This window comes from Phyllostomus hastatus, unplaced genomic scaffold, assembly GCF_019186645.2.
Source record: "Phyllostomus hastatus isolate PE091 unplaced genomic scaffold, TTU_PhHast_1.1 phas_scaffold_555, whole genome shotgun sequence".
Taxonomy (NCBI): domain Eukaryota; kingdom Metazoa; phylum Chordata; class Mammalia; order Chiroptera; family Phyllostomidae; genus Phyllostomus; species Phyllostomus hastatus.
Window position 1 is genome coordinate 3,488,209 of NW_025334036.1, and position 24,830 is coordinate 3,513,038.

Consider the following 24,830-nt stretch of genomic DNA (forward strand, 5'->3'; position numbering starts at 1 on the left):
TTTACTGAGCACCCCCACCCCACCCCTCACTCGCAGGCCCTGGACACGGGACCCAGGGGCAGGCTGGGGAGAACCACGTGCAGGGATCTGCAGGGTGGCCCCGCCCACAATCCCACAATCCCACAATCCCTGGGAAGGATGAATAAACCTTCCCTTTTCCTTCCCCACCCCCCCACGGCTTCCAGGCCTGCCTCCTCCTCCCCTGTCCTCCCAGTTCCCACCCCGCAACTCTTTATCTCCCTTCACAAAAAGCCCCATTCTTTTTGCACAATACACTTTCACAATAGAGAGTCTATTCAACCTCAGAGCCCAAATCATCAGCAACCAAAACACTGGTTCCTCTTTCCTGCCAGGCCCTCACACATCTCCAGTGCGGGAGAAGCAACTGCGTCCTGCCGCAGGACTTCCTGTTCGCTCCGCTGTTTCCGACTGTAAGCTCCTTGAAGGCCTGGCCTGGGCCCTTGACTATGGAGTGAACGAGAACCCTAAGTCTGTCCTCTAACTATATGTTGTTGTTTAAAAATAGTATAGCCAGCCCTGGCTGGTGTGGCTCAGTGGATTGAGTGCTGGCCTGTGAACTGAAACGTCACCAGTTCGATTCCCACTCAGGGCACATGCCTGGGTGGTGGGCTGGGGCCCCAGTGGGGGGGGCGTGCGAGTGGAAACCTATTGATGTATACATCGCACATTGATATTACTCTCCCCTTTCTTCCTCTCTTTAAAAATAAATTTTAAAAAATATTTAAAGGATTTATTTATTTATTTTTAGAGGGGAAGGGAAGGAGAAAGAGAGGGAGAGAAACATCAATGTTTGGTTGCCTCTCGCACACCCACTACTGGGGACCTGGCTCGCAACCCAGGCATGTGCCCTGAGTGGGGATCGAACTGGCAACCCCTTGCTTCCCAGGGCCAGCACTCAATCCACTGAGCCACACCAGCCAGGGCTAAAAAATTTTTTTTTAAATAATATAATCATTATAGAAATTTGGCAAATATGCTAAAAAAGAAGAAAATAAAAATCACCTATAATTAAAAAAAACAGAAAAAGCTTTAACTTATTTGCATTTCTAAGTCTTTTTCTTTTACATGTATTTTTGGGGGATAAATATACAAGTGTATACAACATTGCACAAAAATATAGTTCTGTTGCATATGCAATTTTGGATTGCTCTCAATATATTACCAACATTCCCCAATTCATTAAGCAGTCTTCAAAAACATGTTTTCTTAATAGCTATATAGTATCAGACCATTACTTCAACCGTTTCCTCATTGTGACTACTTCGGTTTTTTTCTTCCTTGACTTCCCTTTTCCTTTTATCTGTTTGTAATTTTTGCCAACATAAATAACATTCTGGTAAACATCCTTGACACGCATCTTTGTCCACCCTGCAGATTCTTACACACAGAATTCTAGAACTAAAGTTGCGGAGCCGAAGGCTGTAAACGTTTAAGTTCCCCTTGATCTCGGACATTCAGTGACATTCCAAAGGCTTTGTCCCAGTGAGCTTTTCTGTATGTATTTGTTTTTTAACTGGCGAAGTGAGCAGTTTCCTGTTTACGGTCCACGCCTACGTTTCCTTGGGCGTTATTTTTAGTCTTATATTTATGCAAATAAGGCCAGCGACGTCATTGGGAATCAATCCGCGCCAATACGCACCCTTGGTCCCAGGCGAGGGGGCGGTCCTTAGAGGTGGCTGCGTGGACGCCCCCTGTCTCTTCTGCTGGGAAAACCACCTGCCAATGCCGGATGTTCACCCCGCACAGACTTCGGCTTCCTCGGGGTTCCCCCCCCAAAGCCTGGATCATTCCTAGATTGTTACATACTTCTCAGAATGTAGGGTCGCTGCCCCTCACATTTCCTGTGGGACTGGGTCGCCACTGCAGGTCGCAGTGACGCGCCATTAGCCCCAGGTCCCCCGCCGTCTCCAGGGAGCCCTGGGCGCCCTTCCACTGAAGAAGGGATAATGGGAAGGGGGTCTGTGAAACGTCTGCCTTCTGCAGCCCCCCTCTCAGTTCGATCCCGGGGGCCGACACCTCCCCTTGGCGCATCCCAGCGCGGAGGGGTGGTACTAAACATCGGACAGGAAGCAGGGCCACGCCACCGATAGTTCTGCAAATGTTCGTCTGGATCCGTCGAGGAGAGCCGCGGGTCTGAATAATCCCCCGCTAGCCTCCCCGCGGTCCCTCCGGTGAGCACGCCCCTGGAAACACCGACGAGCGGTACTTCATCGGCGTTCTCAGTGTACGACACGCCTCCGCGTTTCGGAGATGGAGAGGAACATTCTGGGAGGTCTGTGGCCTGCGTGCGTCCTCCCTGGGGGAAACCCTGAGGATGAATAAACCGTGCAATAACAACCCTTCCTGCCCACTTCAGCTCGAGGGGTGGCCACCGTGGGGCTTCTGAAAGCCCCCCCCCCCCCGGGAGACCCCCTGGACGGCTTCTGCATCAGAACAGCCCACTTCTTTCTGTCTAGTGAGAGTCTGGAGGCTTGTTCCTGGGCCTGCGCAGGTCAGGAGCTGTGGCTAAACCCTGGCAGAGTCCGACCGTGACTTCAGGCCTAGTAACATTCACACCTGTTTCCCAATTTACGAAATACACTCTCATGCATTACCTGTCCTGTATTACCTGCCTTCATTCCTCCCAGTCCCAGGACGCTGACATCAGTGAATTGAAAAGGTGCCAGATGCCTTGGCTGGTGTAGCTCAGTGGATTGAGCATGGGCTGCAAACCAAAAGGTTGTGGGTTTGATTCCCAGTCACGGCACATGCCTGGGTTGCGGGCCATGTCCCAGTCGGGGCCATGTGAGAGGCAACCGCACATGGATGTTTCTCTCCCTCTCTTTCTCCCTCCCTTCCCCTCTCTCTAAAGATAAATAAATAAAACCTTAAGTCAGAGAGGGAAGTGGGTCACCTGCCCAGACAGGTTCTCCCAGGGAGGCAACCTGGACTAGAAGAAGATAAAGGGGAGGGAGAGGGGCCTGTCTCTTTAAAGAGAAAACAGATGCTCAAAGGAACTCCCAACTGGACACGGGCTGTGAACCCTGGCTCTGCCACCCCACGGCTGTGACCTCGGGACCTTTTTTAGATTCCTGTGCCTTGGTCCGTCAGAATATGGCATCTGCCTGTCACAAAGGAGACGGTATATTCATCACCCATAAGAGTGAAAACCTGGCAACACCCCACAAGTCCGACGATGGGTTTACACAAGTTAAGATGCGTGCACGTCACGGAGTAATGTTCGTTAAGAACGATAATGAGGATGTTTGTGGAGAGAGAAAGATATTTGGTGATACAGCATTGGGCAAAAGTGGCTGCAATGCAGTAGGTACAGGGTTACATCATTTTTGTCAACTTTGTAAAAATAACGTATCTACACGTGTAGTCACTCGTTTGTGGGGCAACGTTTCCTTTGTACAGTTTTGTTACGTGCACTTCCACGTGACTCCGTGGGCATGGAACGGCCACAGATGTATGTACACGGAACTACAGTGGCTCCGTGGGGGTTCCTCTTCCGTTTTGCTCAGCTGACTTTCCTATTCTTTCACAATGAACTCGTGTTATGAAGAAATAATAGACGTGCCAAATGATTACAGTACAGGACCTGGAACACTGGTGTGCCCGGATCCAGGGGGCAGGCACTGGTGCCAGAGTTCATCTACACGTGGCTTGGGGAACGAGGAACCCAAGCGAAAGGCTGAGATTTACATTGGACTCCAGAGGAGCCAATACTCCTTTCTCGCCTTCCCTCCCCTAGTCTGCCGCTCTCCACTGGGCAAACCCGGCCAGGTACCTACCCCTAGGGGCCCGCTTTTCCGACCCCTGTCTGTTCTTCCGGCAGGCTGCTTCTCCACGGAGGAGGCCAGCCCTTCGCAACCCATCTCCACACCCCAGTCGAGCTCCCTGAGATAACACGTTGGCCACCAAGACGAGACGTAGGTGTTCCGCACCCCGGCCTCCTGTTGGGACACACGGCATGTTTCAATGACCGCTTCCTCCGCTGAGAGCTCATCTCATTTCTGACATGGTGAGTCATTCTGGTTTCACCCCAGAACATAATCTCATGTTACGGGAGTAAAGGCACCTCCCCGTCACTCCCTGATTTATAAAACTCATGAACGGAAGCTACCACGTTATCGACACTCTGCACCGGACACCACGCTGTGTGTGCACGGGCTCATGCCAGCTTCCCAGCAACGCTGTGAGACCGGCGTGTTCACCCCCATTTTACAGATGAGAAAACAGAGACTCAGAGCGGCCAACTGGCCCAGGGGCGCGCAGCGAGGAAGCCTGGGTCCTTTATCAGAAGGCGCTGCCTTTGCAGCCCACTGACCTGCTCTCCCCCGTTTTATAAATGGGGAAACTGAGTCTAAGTCACCCAAGGGCATGGAGTTAGCAAGTCAAGAGGCTGAAATGGGAACGTCTCCCTGGTACCCGCTACCTTCTCCCTGCCCCCCCATGCCTGGTCATCACGATGCCTGGTCATCACGGTGGCCCTCCCTGCTGTCTCCTCCCCCGAGCATTCCCTGCCGCTGCCCTCGCTCCCTACTCCCCCGCACGCATCCACCCTGCAGAGATTACTTGTGGCAGTTCCCAGAATCCGTACGAATGTGCTCTCCTGCCCTGGGGGCTTTGGACAGGCTGTGCCTGCCCACACGTTTGCTCGGCCCAGGCCTACCCATCTCGGTGTAACCTTCTCCAGAAAGCCACCCCTGAACACCCGCGTGGACGCTTCCTTGGCTCCTCTGGATGTGCATCCCCCGGCCTCGTGGCTGCTTGTCTGCTCTCCGCTTCCCGGGTCTGCAAGGCCTGATGGAGGGCCAGGGCCGCTGGGGGTCCTCCGCGCCCAGCGCGAGAGCACGCACCCAGCCGACACTCAGGAGACATGTGTTCAATGGACGCTTGCCTATCAGAGCTACGTTGTGCTTTGTTGGAAGGATGCCGCTTCGGTGCCCTGAGCGGAAGGACCTACGACGGCAGAAACGTGGCTTCCCCGTGAGAGGGCAGAGCGGGCGCAGGCTCGGGGGTCACGGAGGAAGAGGGGTGTTCTCTGAGCTGACATGCACACCAAGGTGCCCTCCTCGCTCAAGCCAAGTCTCGGGCTCCTGTTTCCCCACTCCCAGTCAGAAACAAACCGTGTTCTGAGTGACGGAAGTCATCCCCAGGAGCTGGCTTAGGGTGGGGTGAGGGGCAGTGGCCTTGGGGCTCCAGTCACCAAAGGCCCAGGCCTCCGGGCTGGGGCGTGGGGGGCGGGGAAGGGGTGAAGAGCAGCAGGTCGGTCCCGGGAGGCTGCAGTCACGGAGGGGGGGAGAGACAATGGGGCTCAGCATCTGCTCCTCGCTGGGAGAAGGGACCCTCTAGTGAAAAGCCAGGGAAAGCAGGGAAGTGTGGGAGGAATTGATGAGAAGGGGCGGAGCCAAGGAGATGCAGCCGGGAGGAAGGAAGAGAAGGAAGAGAGGCGGGAGGCGAAAGATCCAGGCTTTCCTTCCTCTCCCTGACATGGTCTTGAAGCCGCGGCCTTCTCCGGCATTGTTTCCTGCGGAAACTCTGGGGGGTTGAGTCGGGGAGGGGGGGGCGCCACGGAGACCTCACGTTTTTTTCCCCAACCCCTGGCAGCAGCCCCAGTCCGAGTCCCAGGCATCCAGCAGGTGCTCAATACTTACTTGGGAAAATGAGGAATGTGGCCAACTTTGCTCTGGGAACTTTTCCCCTGTCATCTCCCCACTTCCCCGGAGAGGCCAAGGGCAGAGCAGGTCTTGGGAGCACGCCCAGGCGCCCCATGAATAATTGACCCTTCGTGGTGGCTCTGCCCGGCTCTGTTCCGAGCGCCTCCTGGGAGTCAAGACGCGGCTCGGAGGGGTGGGCCCTGCTGGTTGGAGGCCGAGGGTCCGGCCTGCCGGGGAGCTGGAGGGAGGCCAGGCTGTGCCAAGACCCCTGCAGGGAGGCGCGAGGGCCTGACCCCGCGCGGAGAGCGGCCACGCCTCGGCGCCCCCAGCCGTGAGAGCGGGGCCCAGGCCCAGGGCCTGGGATTGGAGGGTCCACCAGAGGACGACGACCCCGGCTCCCCCAGCCCCGTCCCCACGCGGGCCGGGCGCGCGCTCGCCGCCCGCGCCGCTCCCTCGAGCCTGGCTGTCCAGGGCTCTGCCAACAGCTGTTTCAAGGCTCTTTTACAGTTCGGCGCGGTGCGGGGACGTCTGCCCCGAGCCCATCTGCCTACTTTAAAAATACAGGAGTACAGAACACACCCAGCCCTCCACCTCGGGGCCGGGGAGGGGCGGCTGGGCGGCACCCGGAGCCGCGCCCCCCACCTCCCAGCTCCCCTTCCTGAGGACGCCCCAGGCTTCCCCTGGGCTGGGGGGTGGCGCGCGGTCCCTGGGGCCCCTTTGTGCCGGGCCGGGCCCCCCCACTTCCATGCGAGGCGCTGCCGCTGCCCCTCTCCCCCGCTTCACTTCATCTTTGTTCCCCTTTTCTGAAAGGAGAAAAAAAAAAAAGAGAGAGAGAGAAAGAAAAGGAGGAAAAAAAAAAGGCGTGACTTGATTTTCAAACGAAACTCCCACAGCCAACAAAACCCTTTTAGAGAAATAAGAAAGGAGGAAGAAGGAAGAAAAGAGGGAAGAAAAAAAAACCCGGGAGGGGGGGCCCCCGCAAACCCTCCAGGCTTTCCATTTGAGTGGGAGAGTTGAACCGAAAGGCAGAGAAAGAGAGGAAGAAAAAAATCCTGTCTGCGGTGGAAAGAGAAAAGAAAACTTGGGCTGACAGGAGGGGGTGGGGGGGTGGAAGGAAGTGAGAAAACAAAAGAGAGATAAAAGGGCTGCTTTTCTGTCTCTCTTCCTCTGCGAGCTGGGTTAGGAGGAGCTGTTTTGCATCCCTTCACGTCAGCCCTGCCTCGTTCCCTTCTTCCAGGGAGGGAGAGGAGCGAGAGGGAGAGAGAGCGAGAGAGAGACGGAGAGAGAGGGAGAGAGAGAGAGGGAGAGAGAGAGAGAGAGAGAGAGGGAGAGAGAGAGAGGGAGAGAGAGAGCCGCGGAGGGCGGGCGGCGGAGCGGGCGGCGGGCGCGCGTGGAGGCGGCGGCGGGCGCGCAGCAGCAGCCCGGGCGGTGGGTAGCAGGAGCCCCCGGCCCGCCGAGGGCCCCAGCCCAGGAGCCGCGCCCGGACCAGGGTGAGTGTCCCGCGCGGCCCCGGCCCCGCAGCCCCGGGCGGGTGGGCGGTCGGGCAGGCGGGCGGCGGCGGGGGCGCGGGGGGCGCGGGGGTGGGTCGCTGCGGCCGGGGCCGGCCCGCCCCCCGCCTGTCCCCGGGGACGGCCGCGCGCAGGCCCGCGCAGCGCCGCAAACATGTCGTCTTTCCCTTTCACTTCCACATTCCCTCCTGCCGGCAAGCTGGAGGGAGAGAGGGAGAGCGGGGGAAAGAGGGAGAGATGGCGTCTGCGGGGGGGGGGCGGGGAGCGGGAGCTGGGAGGAGGGGGAAGGGAGGGAGGAGAGCGCGCGAACGGGAGACGGAGGAGAGAGGAAGAGAGAGCGAGAGAGAGAAGCAGAAATGAAAGGGAAGCGCCGCGGTGGCGGCGGCCGCGCAGGAGGCCCGGGCCGTGGCGGCGGCGGCGGCGGCGGCTGCTGCTGCTGCGGGGCCCGCACGTGGGTGTCCCGGCGCCGGCGCGCTCCCCCCCGCCGCCCGCCCGGGACTCAAAGTTTCACCCCCCAGCCGCGCCGCCCCGCCCCTCGGCTGCCCACAAACTTTACTCTCCGGGCGGGTGGGGTGGCCGCGCGTCCCCGACACCCGGGGTGGGGGAGGGCGGAGCGCGCCTCCGGGGGCTCGGGGGTCCCCGAGGGCAGCCGTGCGCCGGGGGGCCCCCCGCCGGAACGGCGTCGGGGCGCCCCAGCCGGGGACCTGTTGAAGACGCTCGCCGGCTGGCCGGGTCCCCACGGGCCTGTCCGGAGTCTCCCGAGTCTCCGTCCTCCTTCCTGGTCGCCCACTCTCAACGTCTCCTCGCGGTCATTTTCCTAATTGGACAGAGATGGGGGTGTGATCCTCCGCGTCAGATTGGGGGCCTCGAGGCTGCCGGGTTGAGCGCGGAGGGGGGGCCCGGGGACCGTTGGGGCAGCCTTGCGTCTCTGCCCCGGCGCGCAGATCCCGCAGATCCGGCCCTCTGCCACCGCCCCCCCCACCCAACCGCGGACTTGCTAACTAGTGCGTATCGGGGTTTTTTTGGTTTTGTTTTGTTTTTCCAAGTTGCCTTTTAAGATGACTTTTATGGTCGCTGCCACTGTTTGCCTCCAGTCTGAGCTGTAGTTTGGGAAGATTTAAGAGGCCAGGGAGGTGCTTGTGTGGGTTTTAACTAACCCAAAACGGTCATTAATGTCTCTCTAAGCTCCGCGATGGTTGGGGCAAGGCGCAGCGTAAGCCTCACTGCCTCTCCATGGGGACCCTGTGAGGGGTTGGCCGTTCCAGGGAGGGACCCTTCTCCAGGACCTCCCTGGGGCTGCTGGCCGAACGTCCTAAATCCCCACCTGCTGCGATCTGGAGGGGATATAACCAGTGTCGGTGGGCTCCTGGGAAATTTGCCAAATTTCCCCACAGGTGTTCGGAGAAGGACTTTGCACCCTTGAGGGTCACCCAGCCAACTTTGAAGCTACTCTTTCAGCCCTGCCTTGAATACGTGTAAGTAACCACAGGCGGAGTTCGTGTCTGCCGCGCAGAGGGCTTTTGGAGGACCTGCCGGGCCAGGTCGGGAGGGCAAGAAACCCCACCCCACCCCCCAGCGCGGTGAGACCTGTGTGTGCCCTTCGTGTTCGTGACCAAAGCCGTGGACCTGTCTGGTTTTGATTTTGGAGACGAAGTATGGTTGTCTCTTTCTCATTAGGTTTAAAGGGAATGTTCTTTTCTAGAGCTTTTCCGGCGGTTTCATCAGGTGGCGCTCTGGCCAGGTGTCAGTCACCCTGTGCCAGGCACCTGCCCGTCTCGGAACGGGACCTCTTCATCGGTCGCCCGTGGGCTGCCGTAACCTGCAGAGCCTGGCCTTCTGGCCTGAGGGTAGTGTGTGTGGGCTGCTGGCCACTGGGGAGGGGGCGTGGGGCGTTTGGGTCACATGGTCCTCCCTGCAGGCTCCCCCGAGTGCCCGTGGAGGCCGACACAGTGAGGTGCAGCGGGGGCTGGCATCTCACTCTTCTCCCCAGAGCAGATCCCCCCGGGGCGAGTCCGTTCTGTGGCGTGTGGCCAGCAGGTCATTGGTTCTGCCCTTGGGGGTCATTTCCATTCCCCGCCCCCCCCCCCCACCCGGTGAGCCTTATTTTTAGGCTCCGTGTCTGGAGGAGACAAGGAGACAGGCCAGGTCTAGAGTGGTTTTCGAGTTGGAGGAAGACAGACGAGTGGGCCCACCGGAGACTTTGTACAACTTCTATTTTAGATGTGCCTTGCGGCCTGAAGGTGCTTCTCTCAGGGTTGTGCCTGGAAAGCCGGAGTCTGACACTGGGAAGGAGGGAGGGAGGAAGTGCAGGTGCAGGCGGGCGTCTTGGGAGTCGGAGCATGTCCCCCCTCACAAGGGCTCCCCATCAGGCTTGCACGTCCCCCTCCCCAGTCCCTGGGCAGTAGCTGGTGGCGTGGAACTAAGGGAGCCGTGAACCCGCTGAGTCTCCTGTCCTCGGGGGTTGATCCCAGCCCTTGGGTGTCCAAGCCAGAAGAGGAGCTTAGAGGTCGTGGAAACAGAAACCGAGGCAGGAGACCCGCTCCGGGCCCGGAGGCCCGCAGGACGCCGCAGAGCCAGCCCTTGACCCTGGACCTTCCGAGTTCATTTCCACGGCTCTTTCCACGGGGCTGCTGCCTCTCTGCCTGCTGGGGAGCCCTTCCTGGCTTTGAGAACACGAAACCACGGGCAGGTGCTCCGCGCGCGTGAGACAGGGGATGCGTGAGACAGGGGAATGGGGCCTTATTTTCCGAGCGTGTTCCGCAGACTGTCCGGGAGGATTTGACGGGCCGTGTGGCTGCTAGGGGGGAAAACCGGGTGCTTCTGGCTGTTTTAACACAGACTTCTTCAAAGTCTACCCGTTGAACAGGCTGTTCCCAAGTCACGCTTAGCGCCTTTTTTTTTTTTTTTTTAAATCTGGAATGCTTTCTTCATGCTTTGATACTTGCGATTGGTCTGGGGCAGAGGCGGGGTGTAAGGGTCTGACCTCTCCTGGTGGATCAGAGCTCCCTGTACACCGTCATTTCAGGAGGGTCCAGGTGTGTCTTCGTGTTCCCCGAGATGCCCCTGTGCCCAGCACAGGGCCTGGCAGGTAGAGGGCCCTCGGTAAATACCTGTTGTGAGTAAATGCACTGGATAGTTGGCACAAGATTTCCCTCCCGGAAGGGACGGACCTACGACTGAGGCAAGGACGCAGGGACAGGGAAGTGATTGATGGCGGGAGCCGCCGCGGCGTTGTGCGGTGAGTCATTGCTTTTTGCAAGCTCCTGACAGGTGAGGCGGGAGGAGCCGCCGGGGAGAGTCAGCCCGGAGTGGGGTGGAGCCAGAGGGTGGCGGCTTGTGCAAAACAACAGTGAGGACTGGATGCAGGAGAAGGATAATAATTATGTGTCTCGGGCCAGGCTTGGCCAAGCACTCGACGAATATCACCACCCTCAGTCCTCGCGGTTGCTAGCTACGGCGCAGTGATTGCCACTCGGCAGGCCCGGGGCACCGAAGCACAGGGGGGTTGAGTAGCCCATCCCAGGGCACCGAGCTGGCCTCGGAACCCAGGCAGGTCACTGACCGCAGACGTGGCCTCCTTAGGATGACGGCGAGGTCAGACGTCTGTGCTCACCCCAAGGAGATGGGCACTCAGAACGTTGGGACTCCTCGAAAGGGCGGCAGCGGGAGAACTGGAAGAGAAAGCAGCTGGCCTGCCGGGGAGGCGCGAGACTGGTCAGGGAGCGTGCCCCCCCCGCCGCTTTCTCGGCCAGGGCCCTCGCGGCGGCCGAAGACCCCTCTCCCAGTGACGACTCTAAGGGGAAGCATGTTGGGGGGCTTAACTGTTTTCCAAGCAGAGTGATTAGTGCAATGGAGACTGTTTCCCACCTGATAAAGCTTCAGGAAAACTTTTTAGAGGGCCGGGGGGAGTATGCTTTTCAACTTAAACTAGGGTTGTTATGTATTTGAAACAGGTGGGCATTTTATTTTTAAAAAACACTTTGTTTATTTTTAGAAGGAAAGGGAGGCAGAGAGGGAGAGAAACATCCATGTACGGTTGCCTCTCGTGAGGCCCCTATTGGGGACCTGGCCAGCAACCCAGGCACGTGCCCTGACTGGGAATTGAACCAGCGTCCCTTTGGTTCACAGGCCTGCACACAGTCCACTGAGCCACACCAGCCAGGGCTGAAACTGGTGGGAATTTTAAAGCTGGTATGTCCCTGTTGTCCTTGAGGCCAACAGAAGTTGTTTTCCTCACGTGTAAACCACGCCCACCTCCTGCAGGGTGCTGGCCCAGGCCATTCCAGACCCTGGCAGCCACCCTTTCGTCAACAGTGTGTGAGATTGCCCAGTCGCTGAGCCAGTCCCGCCCGCGTGGAGCTTGCAGTCTCCCTGGGAGACAGGCATTAAACTAATAATTACACAAATGCTCTTTAATTACAGTTGTTGCCAGTGCTTCAAAGGAAGGAGTGCAGAGGCCATGGGAGCTGATAGTCGAGGAGGAAGAGGCAGGGAGGCCCTTCTGCAGAAAGGGCATCTGAGCAGTCACGGGGCGGGTGGGCGGAGACGCTTTCACCAGGGTGGGGCAGCCCATTAACCTTGACCTCAACCCTCGCAGCTCCTTGTGGTCTGTGCACTATCAGCACTACCAGCTCCTGGGAGCTTGTTGGAAATGCAGAATCTCAGGCCCCCGGGGCAGACCTGCTGAGTCCGCGTTTTAGCAAGACGTGTGTGCAGGGTCAAGTCTGAGAAACGCTGACGGAATCAAAGTTCAGAACCGGGTGGCTTCGCTGCGAACGAGCTGGGTGACCTCGGGCAAGTCGTTGCCGTGGGTGACGAGGGAATCAGGTCAAGTCACAGGTTCCTTCTGGCCTCGCTGCTCTCGGGCTCTTGCTGGTTGGTTCAGCCTCCGGATGTGCTGAGGACCTGGGCTTACACAGCACCCACCTCGGGGGTGCCTTCCGTGGGGACGCAGCAGCTCTCGTCCACGCTCTGGTGGGACGTCGGGAAGCGGTGGAGAGGGGCTGGGCCCTGAGAGCTCTGGACAGGGAGCAGAACAATCCACAGAAAGCGTGTGGAGCTTTGTCGCACACGGAGAGATTGTCTTAAGGATCTGGCCTGAAGGGAAAGAGATACTGGCCGGGGTCAAAAAGGGCCTTGGGGAAGAAAAGTGTAACATTTTTGCGAAAAAGGGGAACCCAACACGAGAGTGGGAGGAACCTGCAGAACAGTTTGCGTGCGAGCGTGGGTAAAACGCTTGAAGAATCGCCGTGGCCTGGTTGTCCCTGAGGCCCTCCTGTCACTGGAGCGAGGCCCCACGGTCTGAAACTGGGGATCCTCGCGTGTTGCCGTCTGTGGGTGGCCTTCCGTCCCAACTGCCGCTGTGCAAAGCATTACGTCTGTGTGCGTGCGCTTTGCTGAGGAGAAGACCCGTGGCTTTCGCCAGCCTCCGAGGGGTCTCTCTGCAGCCGCCCGGAACTGGGGGCCAGTGTCTTTTTTTTTTTTTTTTTCAGTTTTTATTTATTGATTTTAGAGACAGAAGAAGGGAGAGACAGAGAGAGAAACATCGATTTGTTGTTCCACCTCCTCATGCGTTCAGTGCGTGATTCTTGTACGTGCCCTGACCGTTTGTCGAACCCGCAACCTGGGTGCGCCGAGAGGGTGCTCTCACTAGCTCCGCTGCCCACCCGGCCAGGGCGCCTGGGCGCCAGTGCCCATCTTGACCCATCTCCCCCAGCACTTCCTATGGGCCAGCCGCCCATACATGGGCCACTTTCCATGTATTAGCTCATTTACGTTGAATACCTTTCCAGAAGTCACGCCCTTAGGAAGTGTCAGAACCAGGATGGTACCCAGAGGCCCTGCTCCCAGAACCTACCTTCCCAACAGGGCAGGTGGGACAGGACGCACCGGGAGCTCTTGCTGGTCCAACGGAAGTTGAGCTTGGAGAGGCCCCTACTCCACGGGGAACAGGAAGGGTTTTCCCCAAGGAAACCAACTGGTCACAGTCACGAATACCATGGTCACGAATACGTTGCCGGGCTAGCCCACGAGAGCCGGGGTCACTGCCAGATCCACCACCTCGTGTCTGTTGGCCAAGCAAAAAAAAAAATGAGGAAATAAGACAGGTGCAGTGCTGCAAGCTAGATTAAAACTCCTGGGACCCCGTGGAAGGTGCTGAAAGCATCGCACTGTGGAATGAGGCGGGTGAGGGGGTGGGGGGAGATCGGTGCGGATTCCGAAAGGGGATTAAAGGAGGTCGGAGGCCAGAGCAGGGCCAAATGTGTGTCGGACCGACCGCAGCTTCAGAAGGGACAATAACTGGTTTTTATTACCTGCTAATTAATGTGTGTGGCTCGAGGACCCGACCCCTCCCCCATCCCGAGTGCCGCGCCCCGAGCACACAGGACTTTTTGTCTTCTCTTTTATTCCTTTCTGCGCTCTCGGGATTTTTTCTTTATCCGTGTGCATTATCTTTAAAATCTGTAAAGTCGTCAGTGCAGTGAAAGGGCCGTTAGAAGTGGGTTGACCTCTAGGGTTGGGTTTGGTCCCGTCGCCGCCACCATCCTCATAAAGGGCTTTCTGGTGTGAAGTATCTGTGCTCTGTGGCGCGTGTATTTTGGGAGTACCGAGAGAGCTCTCGGAAACGTGAGGGGGTTTTCGGGGTGCGGTCGGAAGCGGGGAAGAATAAATGTCGCCCCGCGGTCTCCCGCACCCCAGGTAGCTACAAAGTGGAGAATGAAAATCGGGTGACAGTGCTCAGTTCAGAAAACAGGAATGGCCACGTCCTGGGTGTGCACAGGGAGCGGTCACTTCTCCGATGACTCAGGTTGTGTGTGACTCGTCTTCTGGGCGGTGCCTGAGGGCCACCCCTGACCCCGTCCCATTCCCGATGGGGGGAGGGGCCGGCATCAGTGGGATGGGCTGCCAGATGGGGAATGCTGTCGCGCTTGTGTTTGGCAAACCAAAACACAAACAAACAAACAAAAAGAAACAATCGCCAAGGTTTAAGGGTTGCTGAGCCTCTTCCGAGCGACCTCCCAAGGCCCCCATGCCAGCTGGTCTCCCTCGGAGCATCCGGTGTCCTCAGGGGCTGGCGATTGGTTAACCACACCTTGTGACGTCAGATCCTGGGCCACCCCCAACCCCGTCCTCACCCCCCCAGCCTTTCACTAGCTGCATAGCTGCAGACCCCAAGACCTCCTTGGACTTGCCATTATTCCAAAATTCTGGACTCTTCCCCCCCACCCCCCCCACCACGCAGCCCTGCCCCAAACTGAGAAACCTGGCCCGCTCACCTGGGCCACGTGCCCCCGCCCTCGCAGCCGCCTCCCTTGGACGGGGCGCCCTCATCCTCCTGTGCCCCAGCTCCCCACTGCAGCTACCACACGCCTGGCTCCCTCCCCTTTGTCCCTGCTTCTCCTGACACCGCCCCCCCATCACAGATCACATCTCTGCATGCTAAGGCTTCGCAAGGAGGAGTCCACCCTGGCTGTCCCTGCTTCCTCTACCCGCCCCCTCTCCAGAGACTGTGTCACCCCCTATTCCTACCTGCTCTCCCAGAGGTCCCTGGCCACCCCCTGGTCACACCCAGTGGCCCCTTTTGTGGCCTCTGCTTACCTGACTCTTCCGTGGCAGGTACTGTGGTGGGGAATCTTGCCCCCAGTGGGTTCTGGCTCCTCACTCTGGGTCTTCCTCAGGCCTCTCTCTTCTGCTTTTCCTACCCCTCCCTCCCTCCCGGCTACACCCTGGGGCCGCAGCCTGGCTTCTCTGCTCCTTGTTTCCCTGGTCTGTGACAGGGACTCTGACCCATACCCTGTGCTCACGTCCCCTGTAAGCAGCTTAGGGCTGGGTTCCCACGCGGTCGAGCTTTGGATATCCGTGGGTTTCTCTCTTCCCATCTTAGTTCCTGCTTTCTGTTTCTTCTTTTTCTGGTTCTTTTTTTTTCTCTGTGCATTCTTTTACATCGATGGAACGTTGTTTTTTTTTTTCCCTTCACTCTATGTTTTACTTTTGTTGTACCGCTTCAGAACTTACACACTCTATTTCTGTTCTTTGATGCGTGCCGACTGCAGAAGGTTTCAAGTCAGGTCGGTGCCTTTTGGCGTTATTTTTCAAATAACACGGGAACCTCGGGAGGCTTTGTGTGGAGTCACTGTTGTCCCCGCTCACGCCCAGCGGCCGTGCAGCAGGCTCACCGCATCTCCTCTCTTGAACTCCGCACACTGGGCGTTATTTTTGGATGTGTTATACGTTGTTTAATCTTGGCTCTGGTTTTCCACGTATTTGCCATTTTGCTTCCTGAGGTTTCTCCTGGCATCTGAGGCTTCCTTTCTGGGATCAGAACATCATAGGGTGAGGGTCTTTTCATCGTCCACTTTCGGTTCCTGTTTGGCTGACACGGATTGTTCTGCTGGGTATAAAACGTCCGCTTGTCCGTTATTTTCTCATGGTGTTTAAAGATAGTATGATGCCGTCTTCTGGCCTTCCCTGCTGATGCTGAGAAGTCGGAGGCCCGGTTACCTAGGTAACCTCTTCTCTCCGGTGGTTGCTGGTGGTGGTGGTGCTGGTATGGTTGTGTGTGGACATGCACATGCATGTATTTGGTTGTGTGGGGACACGCACATGCATGTGTTTTGCAGTTCACTGTGATGTACTTAGGAGCGTATTTTATTTTATTTGGCTAACGATTCATTGGGCTTCCTGAAACCAAAGGTTGATGACTTTTTATCAGTTCTAGAAAGTTCTAAGGCATTATCTCTTTGAATATTGTCTCTCTATCCTCTGTCTCTCTAGCCTCTCCTTTGGAAACTCCAATTAGATGTACGTGAGATTCTATCCTTTGTGTCTCTTAGTCTTATCTATCTATCCGTTCATCCTTGCCTGGGACTTGCTTGTTGATTTTAGAGAGAGGGGGCAGGAGGGAGAAAGAGGGAGAGAAACGTCGGTATGAGAAACATTGATCGGTTGCCTCTCACACGCAACTCAACTGGGATCGAACCCACAACCCAGGCATGTGCCCTGACTGGGAATCGAACCTGCAACCTTTCAGTTTATGGGACAGGGCTCCAACCAACTGAGCCACACTGGCCAGAGCTTTATTTTCAATCATTTAGTTTTTTTTTGGTGATGTTTTCTGAGTAATTTCTTATTTGTCTTTCAGTTCACTAATTCTCTCTTTAGTTTTCTCTAATCTTCCGCTTAGCCTTTCCATAAGTTATTTTTAATATCAATATTAACTCACAGGTTTTAATACATGTAATGTGTTTTAATCCATTGCAGTTATTACCATTGATGCTCATCCTTGGAGTTTTTAATCTGGATGACTTTATTTTTTTATTTCTATGTTTCTACTTCATCCTTTTTCAAGGTCTTTTTTTTTTAATTAGCGATTCCTCTTTATTTATGTCTTGAATTCCCTGTTTTATTTCCTTTATCCCATTAAGCACACCTATTTTGTATTCTGCATCCGGCGATTCCGGGATCTGAAGTATCCGCAGGCACCCGTCCGTGGTTTGCTGCTCCTGCTGATTCCCACCCTCGAGGGTGGTTTTTGATTGTGAGCGGAGGTTTGCTAGAATCCTACCTGGGAGAGTTCTTTGAAGTATCAGACGAGAGAACGTCCCTCCGGGGAGGGTATGCTTCCTCCCGCCAGATTCCTGAAGGCCCGGCTGGTCCATGTATTTATAATTCTTAGCTTGCGGTCTTGAGGGCCTCCGCTGACCGTGGGTTCTCAGAGGAGGCTTTCTTAAACAACAAAAAAAAACCTCCTTCCACAGCTAACTAGTCCGGACTACTTTTTTCCTGACTCCGAACCACCTGATACCCTGCTTTGCCCCATTGTTCCCTTATGGCAAACGCCTTTTCTTCATCTTTGAACAAAGTCCTAGTCATTCCAGGTCCAGTTACAAACTTGTCTCTTTTCTCGGTCTTCCCCGCGTCACCGCTTAAAGGACGAGCCTCCCCTTCCACATCCATCGGCCACGGCTGCCTTACCTCGCAAGCTGCGGGTGTGTGGATTCAGGCGCTACGCTGGACTCTGAGCTTCTCTTTTCTTTCTTTTTTTTTTAATTGCATTGTGTGCTCAGCACCCCAAGTCAAGTTTCCTCCCATCACCATTACCCCCCCTTCACCTTCTCCTGCCTCCCCACCCCCCTGACTCTGAGCTCCTTAAAAGCCTGGAGCCGTGTCATTTAGTTCTGGAGCCCCGGTTCCTGGCTCCCTGTTGGGCAGAGTAGCTGCTTAATAGATATCTATCGATCGAGCACAATTTATGCCAAAATCAATACTCTCTTCTTCTTTAATAGTAATAAAAAAAATCACAAGCACTGACCTGCCCCCCGTGGTCTGGGACAGGTCCAGAGCGCCTGGTTGGACCTCAGTGTCCTTAGCTGGAGAAGGAAGGGCTGGTTCCGAGATCTCCACCTGCTGGGAGATACCGACATTCCGCGCAACCCGCGTGACTGTCAGTCACGGTGACACCGATCAACTCTCGGGTCACACATGGAGCGGAGGGACGAGGGGGCCGTGGAGAGGAGGAGCGTGGTGGCCGGGCGTGACTTGGAAGAGAGAAAGGAGAAGGGACTCAATGGTAAATTCATGCGAAATGAAGACGGCATTTAACCCTTTGTGACCTGAGGCAACCCGGTGGCTGTCTGAAAAACACAATGAACACGTTATCACGAACTACATTTCCGGTGGATTAAAGAGGATGCATATAAACCAAGGACCTCGGGAAAAGACGGAGTACGACTTAAATCCCAGAGACCATCCGGGGAAGGATCCGTATACACAACCCTGCACAAGTCAGAAACCTTCATAGACAGAGTCAAAGAGTCTCCGAGTTCTCGAGACTAGGAAACCGTCTTTGCAGCGTACCATAGAGACAGAGCTAGTGCCCTTCATATCTAAAGAGCTCCTACAAATCAACAAGAAAAAGACCATCAACGCCATTTTTAAAATGGGTGTGAACATGGACGGGGCACAGAAAAAACAAGTGCTTGTTAACCATTCAAGAACGGGTTCGGCCCACCAGCAGGAAGGGAAATGCAAGGGAACTTGACTGGGAAGAAATGACAGCGAGAACAGATACACATGATTGCTGACAGAATGCCCATCAGTACCACCTGTCTAGAGAGGACTTTGACAATACTTATTAAAATTAAAAGTGCCTGCGTCATTCTGGGAAGTCTTCTCACAGATATGTTGCACATATGTAACATGATGCGTTTTTTTTTTAATTGATTTTGGAGAGAGAAACATCAACTTGTTGTTCCACTTACTGATGGATTCATTGGTAGATTTTTGTATGTGCCCTGACTGGGGATCGAACCTGCAACCCTGGCGCATCGGGACGATGCTCTAACCAACTGAGCTGCCTGGCCAGGGCACATGATGCATTTTTCAAGACCCTTCGTTGCATCATTGCTTGTAAAAGCAAAAAGAAAAGAGGAAGCAAAGTTAACGTTCGCCCATAGAGAATGGGTAAATAAATTATTGTGCAACCGTAGCGTGCGGTTGTGTGCAGCTGTGCAACAGAATGCGAAAGCACCCGTGTACCCACGTGGTCACAGAGCAGTTAAGTGAGAGAGTAAGGGACAGTGTGGCTGGCTGTGCCTTAGCCCTGCCAGGATCCCTCAGAGACTGGTCACTGCGGTTTTCCCACGGCGGGGCTGGCGTTTCACGGTATCTGGTTCTACATTCTGAATCCTGTGCCTTATACATGTATTATCTAATAAAAAAAAGTCATCTTTGAAGAAGGAAAGGAGGTTAGGGTGGGAAGGAGGATCTCGCCTTCGCTGTGCATTTTCGCACGGGCTATTTTAGGCTCTCCCCTCTGCAACCCCGGAGAGGTGACCGTTTCCATAGGCCAAGAGAAGGAAGGTCTGAAGTCTAGAACTTGCCCACGTTCATGGAGAGATCCCTGGAACCTGGCTTTGGAGATCCGTGTTTTCTTGCTTCCTTCTTTTATCTCGAGCTGCCACGTCATGGGTTAAGGGCCAATGGTTGCCCACCTCCGCCTAGGCCCGCCCCCTCCCTGGGAAGTGAGTGTCAAGTTCCATCTCCCTTCACCAGCTGGGTTGCTGGCTCACTGAGCACCTATAGGGCGCTGCTGCTCGGGCGGCAGGTGGGGCCCCCAGCCCGGAGCCCAGGCAGCCACATCAGACACACCGAGGAGGATTAGGGATGGGCTTTGAGTCCTGCATTTGAAGTTCCCAGCTTTTATCAGAGTGTCTGAACCTTCACATTTTTTTTTTCAAGGGCACTTTCATTACTGTCTGTGAACTGGCCTCAGGTGGGTGCCAGGTGCGGAGGGGGGCAGCCCGTCCTGGTGCCTTCACTTCGTGTTATGGTGAACTTCTCGGGGCTCAAGGCACTGGGTACTTGCAAGAGTCTGGAAGAATGACTTTTGCTGTTTTTCTGTCCCCCACCTGCAATCAGATGGCATCTCTTTCATGGAAAGGAGGGAGAGGTGGGGGTTTTTGGGGGGAGGTATTTTTGTTGACTTGTCTCACAAGAACACCTGTGCTTTTTTCAAAGCAGGGTCTTAGCTACTTCCTGTTTGCCGAAGCTGAACACTGTATGGGGAGCACAGCTCTCCATATAGAATACGAGGCTGTATATAATGTATAGGTTACAGCGTCACCCGGGGGGGAGAATCTGATGTCCTTAAGAGACAGAATGTCATCCAGCAGCACCTGTCCTCATGCGCAGTGTCATTTATATGTTCTACGTTGGAGTCATCGTGTCTTCAGAAAGAGGCAGGGTCCTTTGGGGCTGAGGGAGGAATGCCCGCGGGGGTAGGAAGGCCTGGGGGCCCGTGGGCCAGGGCTGGCACCTGTCCCTGTGACCCACGCTGTCCGTGTTGGTTTATCCGCTGACGGAAGGGGAAGCGCTGGCACGTGGCACCTGCCCCCGGAGAGAGTGTGCGCCCAGCTGTGTGCTGAACGCACGCTCGGACAGGAAGCGCCAGTAACCGTCGGCCACATGGATGAGTTTTGATATCTGAGCGAGGCTTTCAAGTGTTTGATCAGAAAGAGGAACAGAGCGACGCAGACGTCCCTCCCACCCCCCCGTTGCTTCCCGGGCCCTTCCCGTCGCTGGGATGATGAAGTGGAGCCCTGCGGGATCTCCCCTCCCCGGAGCGCCCAGCCGTCTCTCCTGCACGCACGGTGCACGGTGCACGGTCCGCTCCCCACACGTCCCGACGCCGTCCCGTGCGGGCTGCTCCGTCCCCGCCTCCTGTCCTGTTGTTTGCTTCTGTTGTAGACCCTGTCACCGTTTCTCCTCCAGATTTCCCTTTTCAGGCCTTTATGTGTCCGGGGTGGAAATTCACTCCCCGTCGCCAGGTAGAGAGAGTCACAGTCTCCGCTCCGGCGGACGCCTCTTTTCTTTCTCCCCTCTGAGTCCATCGTCAGAAGAGATGGCCTTTGTCCTTTGGTTGGCCGAGGGCAAAAGTAGCATTTGTTTTGCCTTTTCACACCTGGAGCTCTCGGCTGGGGCTGTCACTGTCCATCTGTCCATCCGTCCGCCACTGACTTGTACCTTCTGGAGGGTCTCAGTTCCTTACTTGCCCCTGGAAACCACCTCTTAGTCCTTGACACAGTCTGAGGCGGTTTTCAGATGTCTCTGTCCCGTTCTGTGCGGGTTTGTTCTTTCCAAATGGAGTTCACATTTGAATGTCCAAGGAGTGAACCGTCTCCGGGATCTTGGATCTCTTCCTTTTGTTTTTGAGAAAATAGCTTTTATTGATTTCCTTTTCTTGTTACACAGAGATTTATGATTGTTGCAGAAAATTTAGGAAACAGGCAAAAAAGGAGAAAATAAAAACCACCTATAATTATTAATATTTTAGTATCCTCTGTATGCCTTTAAAATATATTTTTTAATTTTAAAAAATGAGGTCATAATGGATGTACGCTCTTACTCCTTTTAATTTTTTTTTTTTTTTGCTTTTACTGAACTGTATGTTATTAAAAATTCCATTAGGTTAAACATTCCCTTGCAAGTGACTTCAAAGGGCTGCGTTGGTGGCCTTTTGAACAGACGGGTCGCACGTATCTAAGCTCCCTCCACGGGCAGGTCGTGTCCTCTCTCTTTAAAGGGTGCTGGGGTGGCACCCTTGCCTGTTTTCACCCTGGGCCTGGGTGCATTTCTAGAAGTGTCTGCCAGCCACGGAGCCCACCACCTTAGCCACCCACCCAAGGACACGTTCTAAACGCTCTTGATTTAAACATAAAAAGTTACCGATGGATTTTAGAGAGAGAACAGATGGAGGGGAGAGAGACACACACACACATCGATTTGTTGTTCCACTTATCGTTACACTCATTGGTTGAGTCTTGTAGGTGCCCTGACCGGGGATTGAACCTGCATCCTTGGCCTATTGGGATAACATTCTAACCAAATGAGCTACATGGCCAGGGCTAACGGCTCTGGATTTAGGGGGTTAAATTGCTCCCTGAGAAATGTTGTCTAGTATTTTTTTTTTTAGTATTCCTTTTGGGTGAGTGTCGTGTCTCATTCTTTCTAAAAACCTGGTTGTATGTTTCGCTCACGCTGGTTAAGAGGGACTGACAGGGAAGGGACCCAGACCCAGGCCTGGTGGGAAGGCCATGGGCTCGTGGAGGCCCAAGCCACCGCACCCCCCCCCCCACAGCCCCAGAGACACCGCGCGCCAGCTGCTGCGCATCGGGGGACCGACAACAGGGACACACAGCCCAGCCACTTGCCGTGAGCGGCGCTTGCGTGTCCCTGAGCCAGGCGAGGCGTGCGCCGGACGAGAGGTGCGGTTGGGAGACGGAGGCTGCCGGTTCCCCTGGGGCGGGCTTTGTTTAAAATTTAATACGCTCTTCCTCTCTCTCAACACGCCGGCGACGGCGGCTTGGAGCTGCTTTGTCCTGTTCACCCCGAGATCTGTCTGTCTGCCGGGGGAGATCGCTCACCTCCTCGGCCCTGCCTCCCTTCCCTGCACGGCGGGTCCTCGCCATCCCATGCCCTCCTGCCCCCTCCCGCCCACCCTGTTGGTGACACAGTGTCCGAGATCCCACTCTGCACCCTCAGATTCCCGAGACACTTGTCACTTTGCTCCCTGGGCGGTTAAGAGTTGGGGAAGACAGGGGTCCACTTTGAATGGTGTTGCACTCACCAAGGGCACAGGTGGGGGACGGCTTTGGTGTCCGTGAGAGGCACCCACTCTTAGCAGTGTGGAGAGGGTTGGGTCCCAGGGGGAGGGTGTTCAGTCGGGGTGGCCTGAGGTGCAGCTGAGTGCGGGTTCCAGCCTCCGGTCCCAGGGGCTCGGCCTTCTGCAGGATGGGAAGCGCAGGAAACACGGGAACCGAGACCTGCCCTTTTTGGCACGAGGGGATGGGTGTGGAAGATTGCTCCCCACGGAAATGGCTCCAGAGCAAGGGGCAGGTCTTATTCCTAGTCAGGGGACTGTAAGCCGAGACTTTCCATCTTGGCTCGCCACCTCCCAGCCCAGGTGAGCCCTGGCCCTGCCGGCCGAGCCTCAGTTTCACTGCCTGTGAAGTGGGTCCGTGAACCCGCTTTCCATAGCTTTGCTCTGTGCTGTGCGATGCGTGGTTGTCGTTATTACCTGTGAAGTCGGGGCAGAGGCCCGGGTCGTTCTGAATCCTCTTTTCTTTCTTACCACTCCCCGTTAGTCACTTCTCTGTTTCTTTATTCAATCAGCAAACATTTATCAACCGCCTCATGTGTGCTAAACTCTGTGACAGAAAGGAGAACAACATGGTCTTGGTCCCCAGCAAGCTCGCCCCCGGAAGGGACGCCGGATGTGTTAACAAGAGCACAGGAAGTTAGTTCTGGGAATGTGGTGCGGGCTGGGAAGACTGCCTGGTGGAGGTGGTGTTTAGCGGAGTCTCGGCAGACCAGGGGAGCCCGGGCAGAAAGGAGAGGCACCCTTGAAGAGTCCGTCAGTGGTGGTTTGATAGGACGGGGAGGGAGGAGGGTAGGCTGGAGTGGTGGGTAGGGGCCGCGCTGGGATGTGCCCAAAGGCCTGGGCTTTGTCCAGAGGCGCGTGGGAGCCGCCGGCGGGCCCTGTGCGCAGAGGTGATAGATTGATCGCTCTGGCGGAACCCCCGGGGCTGGGGGCTTGCGTTGTCATGGAATCTGCGTGGGGAAACCCCCTTGGAATTGCTGATCTGAGGGTGGAGAAACCCCTCAGAAGAATAAATAGAACATTTTTGCTTGAATTCCTTCTCATTTCACCTAATGCGTCTGCTCTGCACCAGCTGTTTACACAGAATTTGCAAAAGCCCGTTTTCTATGCTTGATTGTGTTTTCTCAAACTCCCCAAGAAATAAATAACCCCAACTGAAATGTTTCCACCAGGGTTTTTTTTTTTTTTTTATTAATTGATTTTAGAGAGGGGGGAGGGGGGAGAGAGAGAGAGAGATTGATTGATTGATTTGTTGTTCCACTTATTGATACATTCATTGGCTGATTCTTGTACGTGCCCTGACCGGGATCGAACCTGCAACCTTGGCGTATCAGAACCACACTCTAACCAACTTAGCTGCCCAGCCAGGGCCCAGGGTGTTTTGTTTTTTAACACATGCACATAGCTACTGCATGGACTTCAGAGTGGCTGAGTACTTCTGAAGTTTCACACGAGTGCGAGAGCTCTTCGGGCTGGGTCTCTCCCAGTCCCGGCAAGGGGCGGAGAAGGGGAACCAGTGATGGCTGACCGCCTGCTCCAGGCCAAGTACCGGGCTAGACTCCTCGCTCAGTGACCCTGCCAGAAGCAGCATTCCGGCCCCATGTTAGAGATGGGGAAACCGAGGGTCATGGAAGGGGCCGCTTTCCCAAGGCCTTGCCGGCCCCTGTCAGGGGGAGTCGCGGGATTCGAACCCCGCCGAGTCCGAAGTTCCTGCTCCGTCCATCCGGCCCCTCTGCCACCCGGTCCCTAGGCCACGCCCAGGCGGCGCGTGCGCATTTTCAGGAGCTCGGGCGCCCTTTGAGGAGCTGAGTACACGGCGCGCATGTCTTGGCCCCTCGCTGCCCTTCCTCTCGGCTGCTGCCTTCTTTGCTTGGCCCTCTCTCGAGAATTCCCTGAGGGGAGAGGCCCCTCGGTCCACTTTCTCTTCCGTGACTTTCGGACAGTGTCGTCTCCCTCCGACTCAGGGGCCCAGAGTCCCCACCAGGCTGGGCCGGCCCAGCTGGAGGCCAGCGGGGGAGACCTCTGAAGGCCGGCCTGTGCCCCTCCCCCCTCCCCCCTCTCTGCCTCCGTCTCCCAGCGCAGCGGACTCGGGTCCGTGGGGACGAGGACAGCGGGACAGGAAAGACCCGGGTGCAGCTGACTCCTGGTAAAAAAACTCCAGGGGGAACTTAGCCCAGGTGGCACGTGCCTGCAAGGGGCGTCTGCCCGCAAAGTGCGTCTGCTAGTCCCGGGCTGGTGAAGTGAGGGATCTCCCAGGGAGCACGGGGAGCCTCCTCCATCTGCAATGCCTATCGCACGTGTTTAGATTTATTTATTTATTTATTTATTTTTTAGAGAGGGAAGGGAGGGAGAAAGAGAGAGGGAGAGAAACATCAATGTGCGGTTGCTGGGGGCTGTGGCCTGCAACCCAGGCATGTGCCCTGACTGGGAATAGAACCTGCGACACTTTGGTTCGCAGCCCACGCCCAATCCACTGAGCTACGCCAGCCAGATCAC

The 24,830-nt window shown here is 56.0% G+C and overlaps 2 protein-coding genes and 1 long non-coding RNA gene across 8 annotated transcripts in view; 1 reads left to right on the top strand and 2 right to left on the bottom strand.

Moving 5' to 3' along the window:
• Nucleotides 1-1,055: 1,055 nt before the first annotated feature.
• Nucleotides 1,056-6,559, bottom strand: LOC123809643. 3 transcript variants are annotated; one of them, XR_006784035.1, is made up of 4 exons: nucleotides 4,679-6,559; nucleotides 3,798-3,959; nucleotides 2,630-2,725; nucleotides 1,056-2,317 (listed from the first exon to the last, which is right to left on the bottom strand). XR_006784035.1 is itself a non-coding variant. In XM_045824862.1 (4 exons), the coding sequence occupies exons 1-4, from the start codon at nucleotides 4,755-4,757 to the stop codon at nucleotides 1,820-1,822; spliced, it is 849 nt and encodes a 282-aa protein (XP_045680818.1). In that variant the 5' UTR covers nucleotides 4,758-5,025; the 3' UTR covers nucleotides 1,056-1,819. The 3 variants fall into 3 exon arrangements, 1 of the variants encoding a protein (XP_045680818.1); XR_006784036.1 differs by having other exon boundaries at nucleotides 1,056-2,329; XM_045824862.1 differs by having other exon boundaries at nucleotides 2,616-2,725; nucleotides 4,679-5,025.
• Nucleotides 6,560-6,760: 201 nt separating this feature from the next.
• The window catches only part of ZNF710 (zinc finger protein 710), a 51,308-nt gene continuing 33,238 nt past the window's right edge, over nucleotides 6,761-24,830 (top strand). Inside the window, exons 1-2 of one of the 4 annotated variants that reach the window (XM_045824811.1) lie at nucleotides 6,762-7,156; nucleotides 8,569-8,649. The gene's annotated coding sequence lies outside the window, so the exon portion shown is untranslated. Of the gene's footprint in view, nucleotides 7,157-7,436; nucleotides 8,179-8,568; nucleotides 8,650-9,393; nucleotides 9,415-24,830 lie in introns of those variants that run through there. The other 3 variants (XM_045824812.1, XM_045824813.1, XM_045824816.1) reach the window with 3 other exon arrangements.
• LOC123809655 lies at nucleotides 11,277-14,873 on the bottom strand. Its single transcript, XR_006784049.1, has 3 exons — nucleotides 14,774-14,873; nucleotides 13,032-13,241; nucleotides 11,277-12,193 (listed from the first exon to the last, which is right to left on the bottom strand). It is a non-coding gene; the product is annotated as an uncharacterized LOC123809655 (long non-coding RNA).

Excerpts from the sequence above, each read along its gene's own strand:
- LOC123809643 (XM_045824862.1), bottom strand. The coding sequence starts at position 4,757 with ATGCACATCCAGAGGAGCCAAGGAAGCGTCCACGCGGGTGTTCAGGGG. Across the intron at positions 2,726-3,797 it reads GGAAAAGCGGGCCCCTAGGG|CCCATGCTCAATCCACTGAG; the intron begins GTAGGTACCTGG and ends TTTGGTTTGCAG. Across the intron at positions 2,318-2,615 it reads AGGCAGGTAATACAGGACAG|GGAGGACGCACGCAGGCCAC; the intron begins GTAATGCATGAG and ends GGTTTCCCCCAG.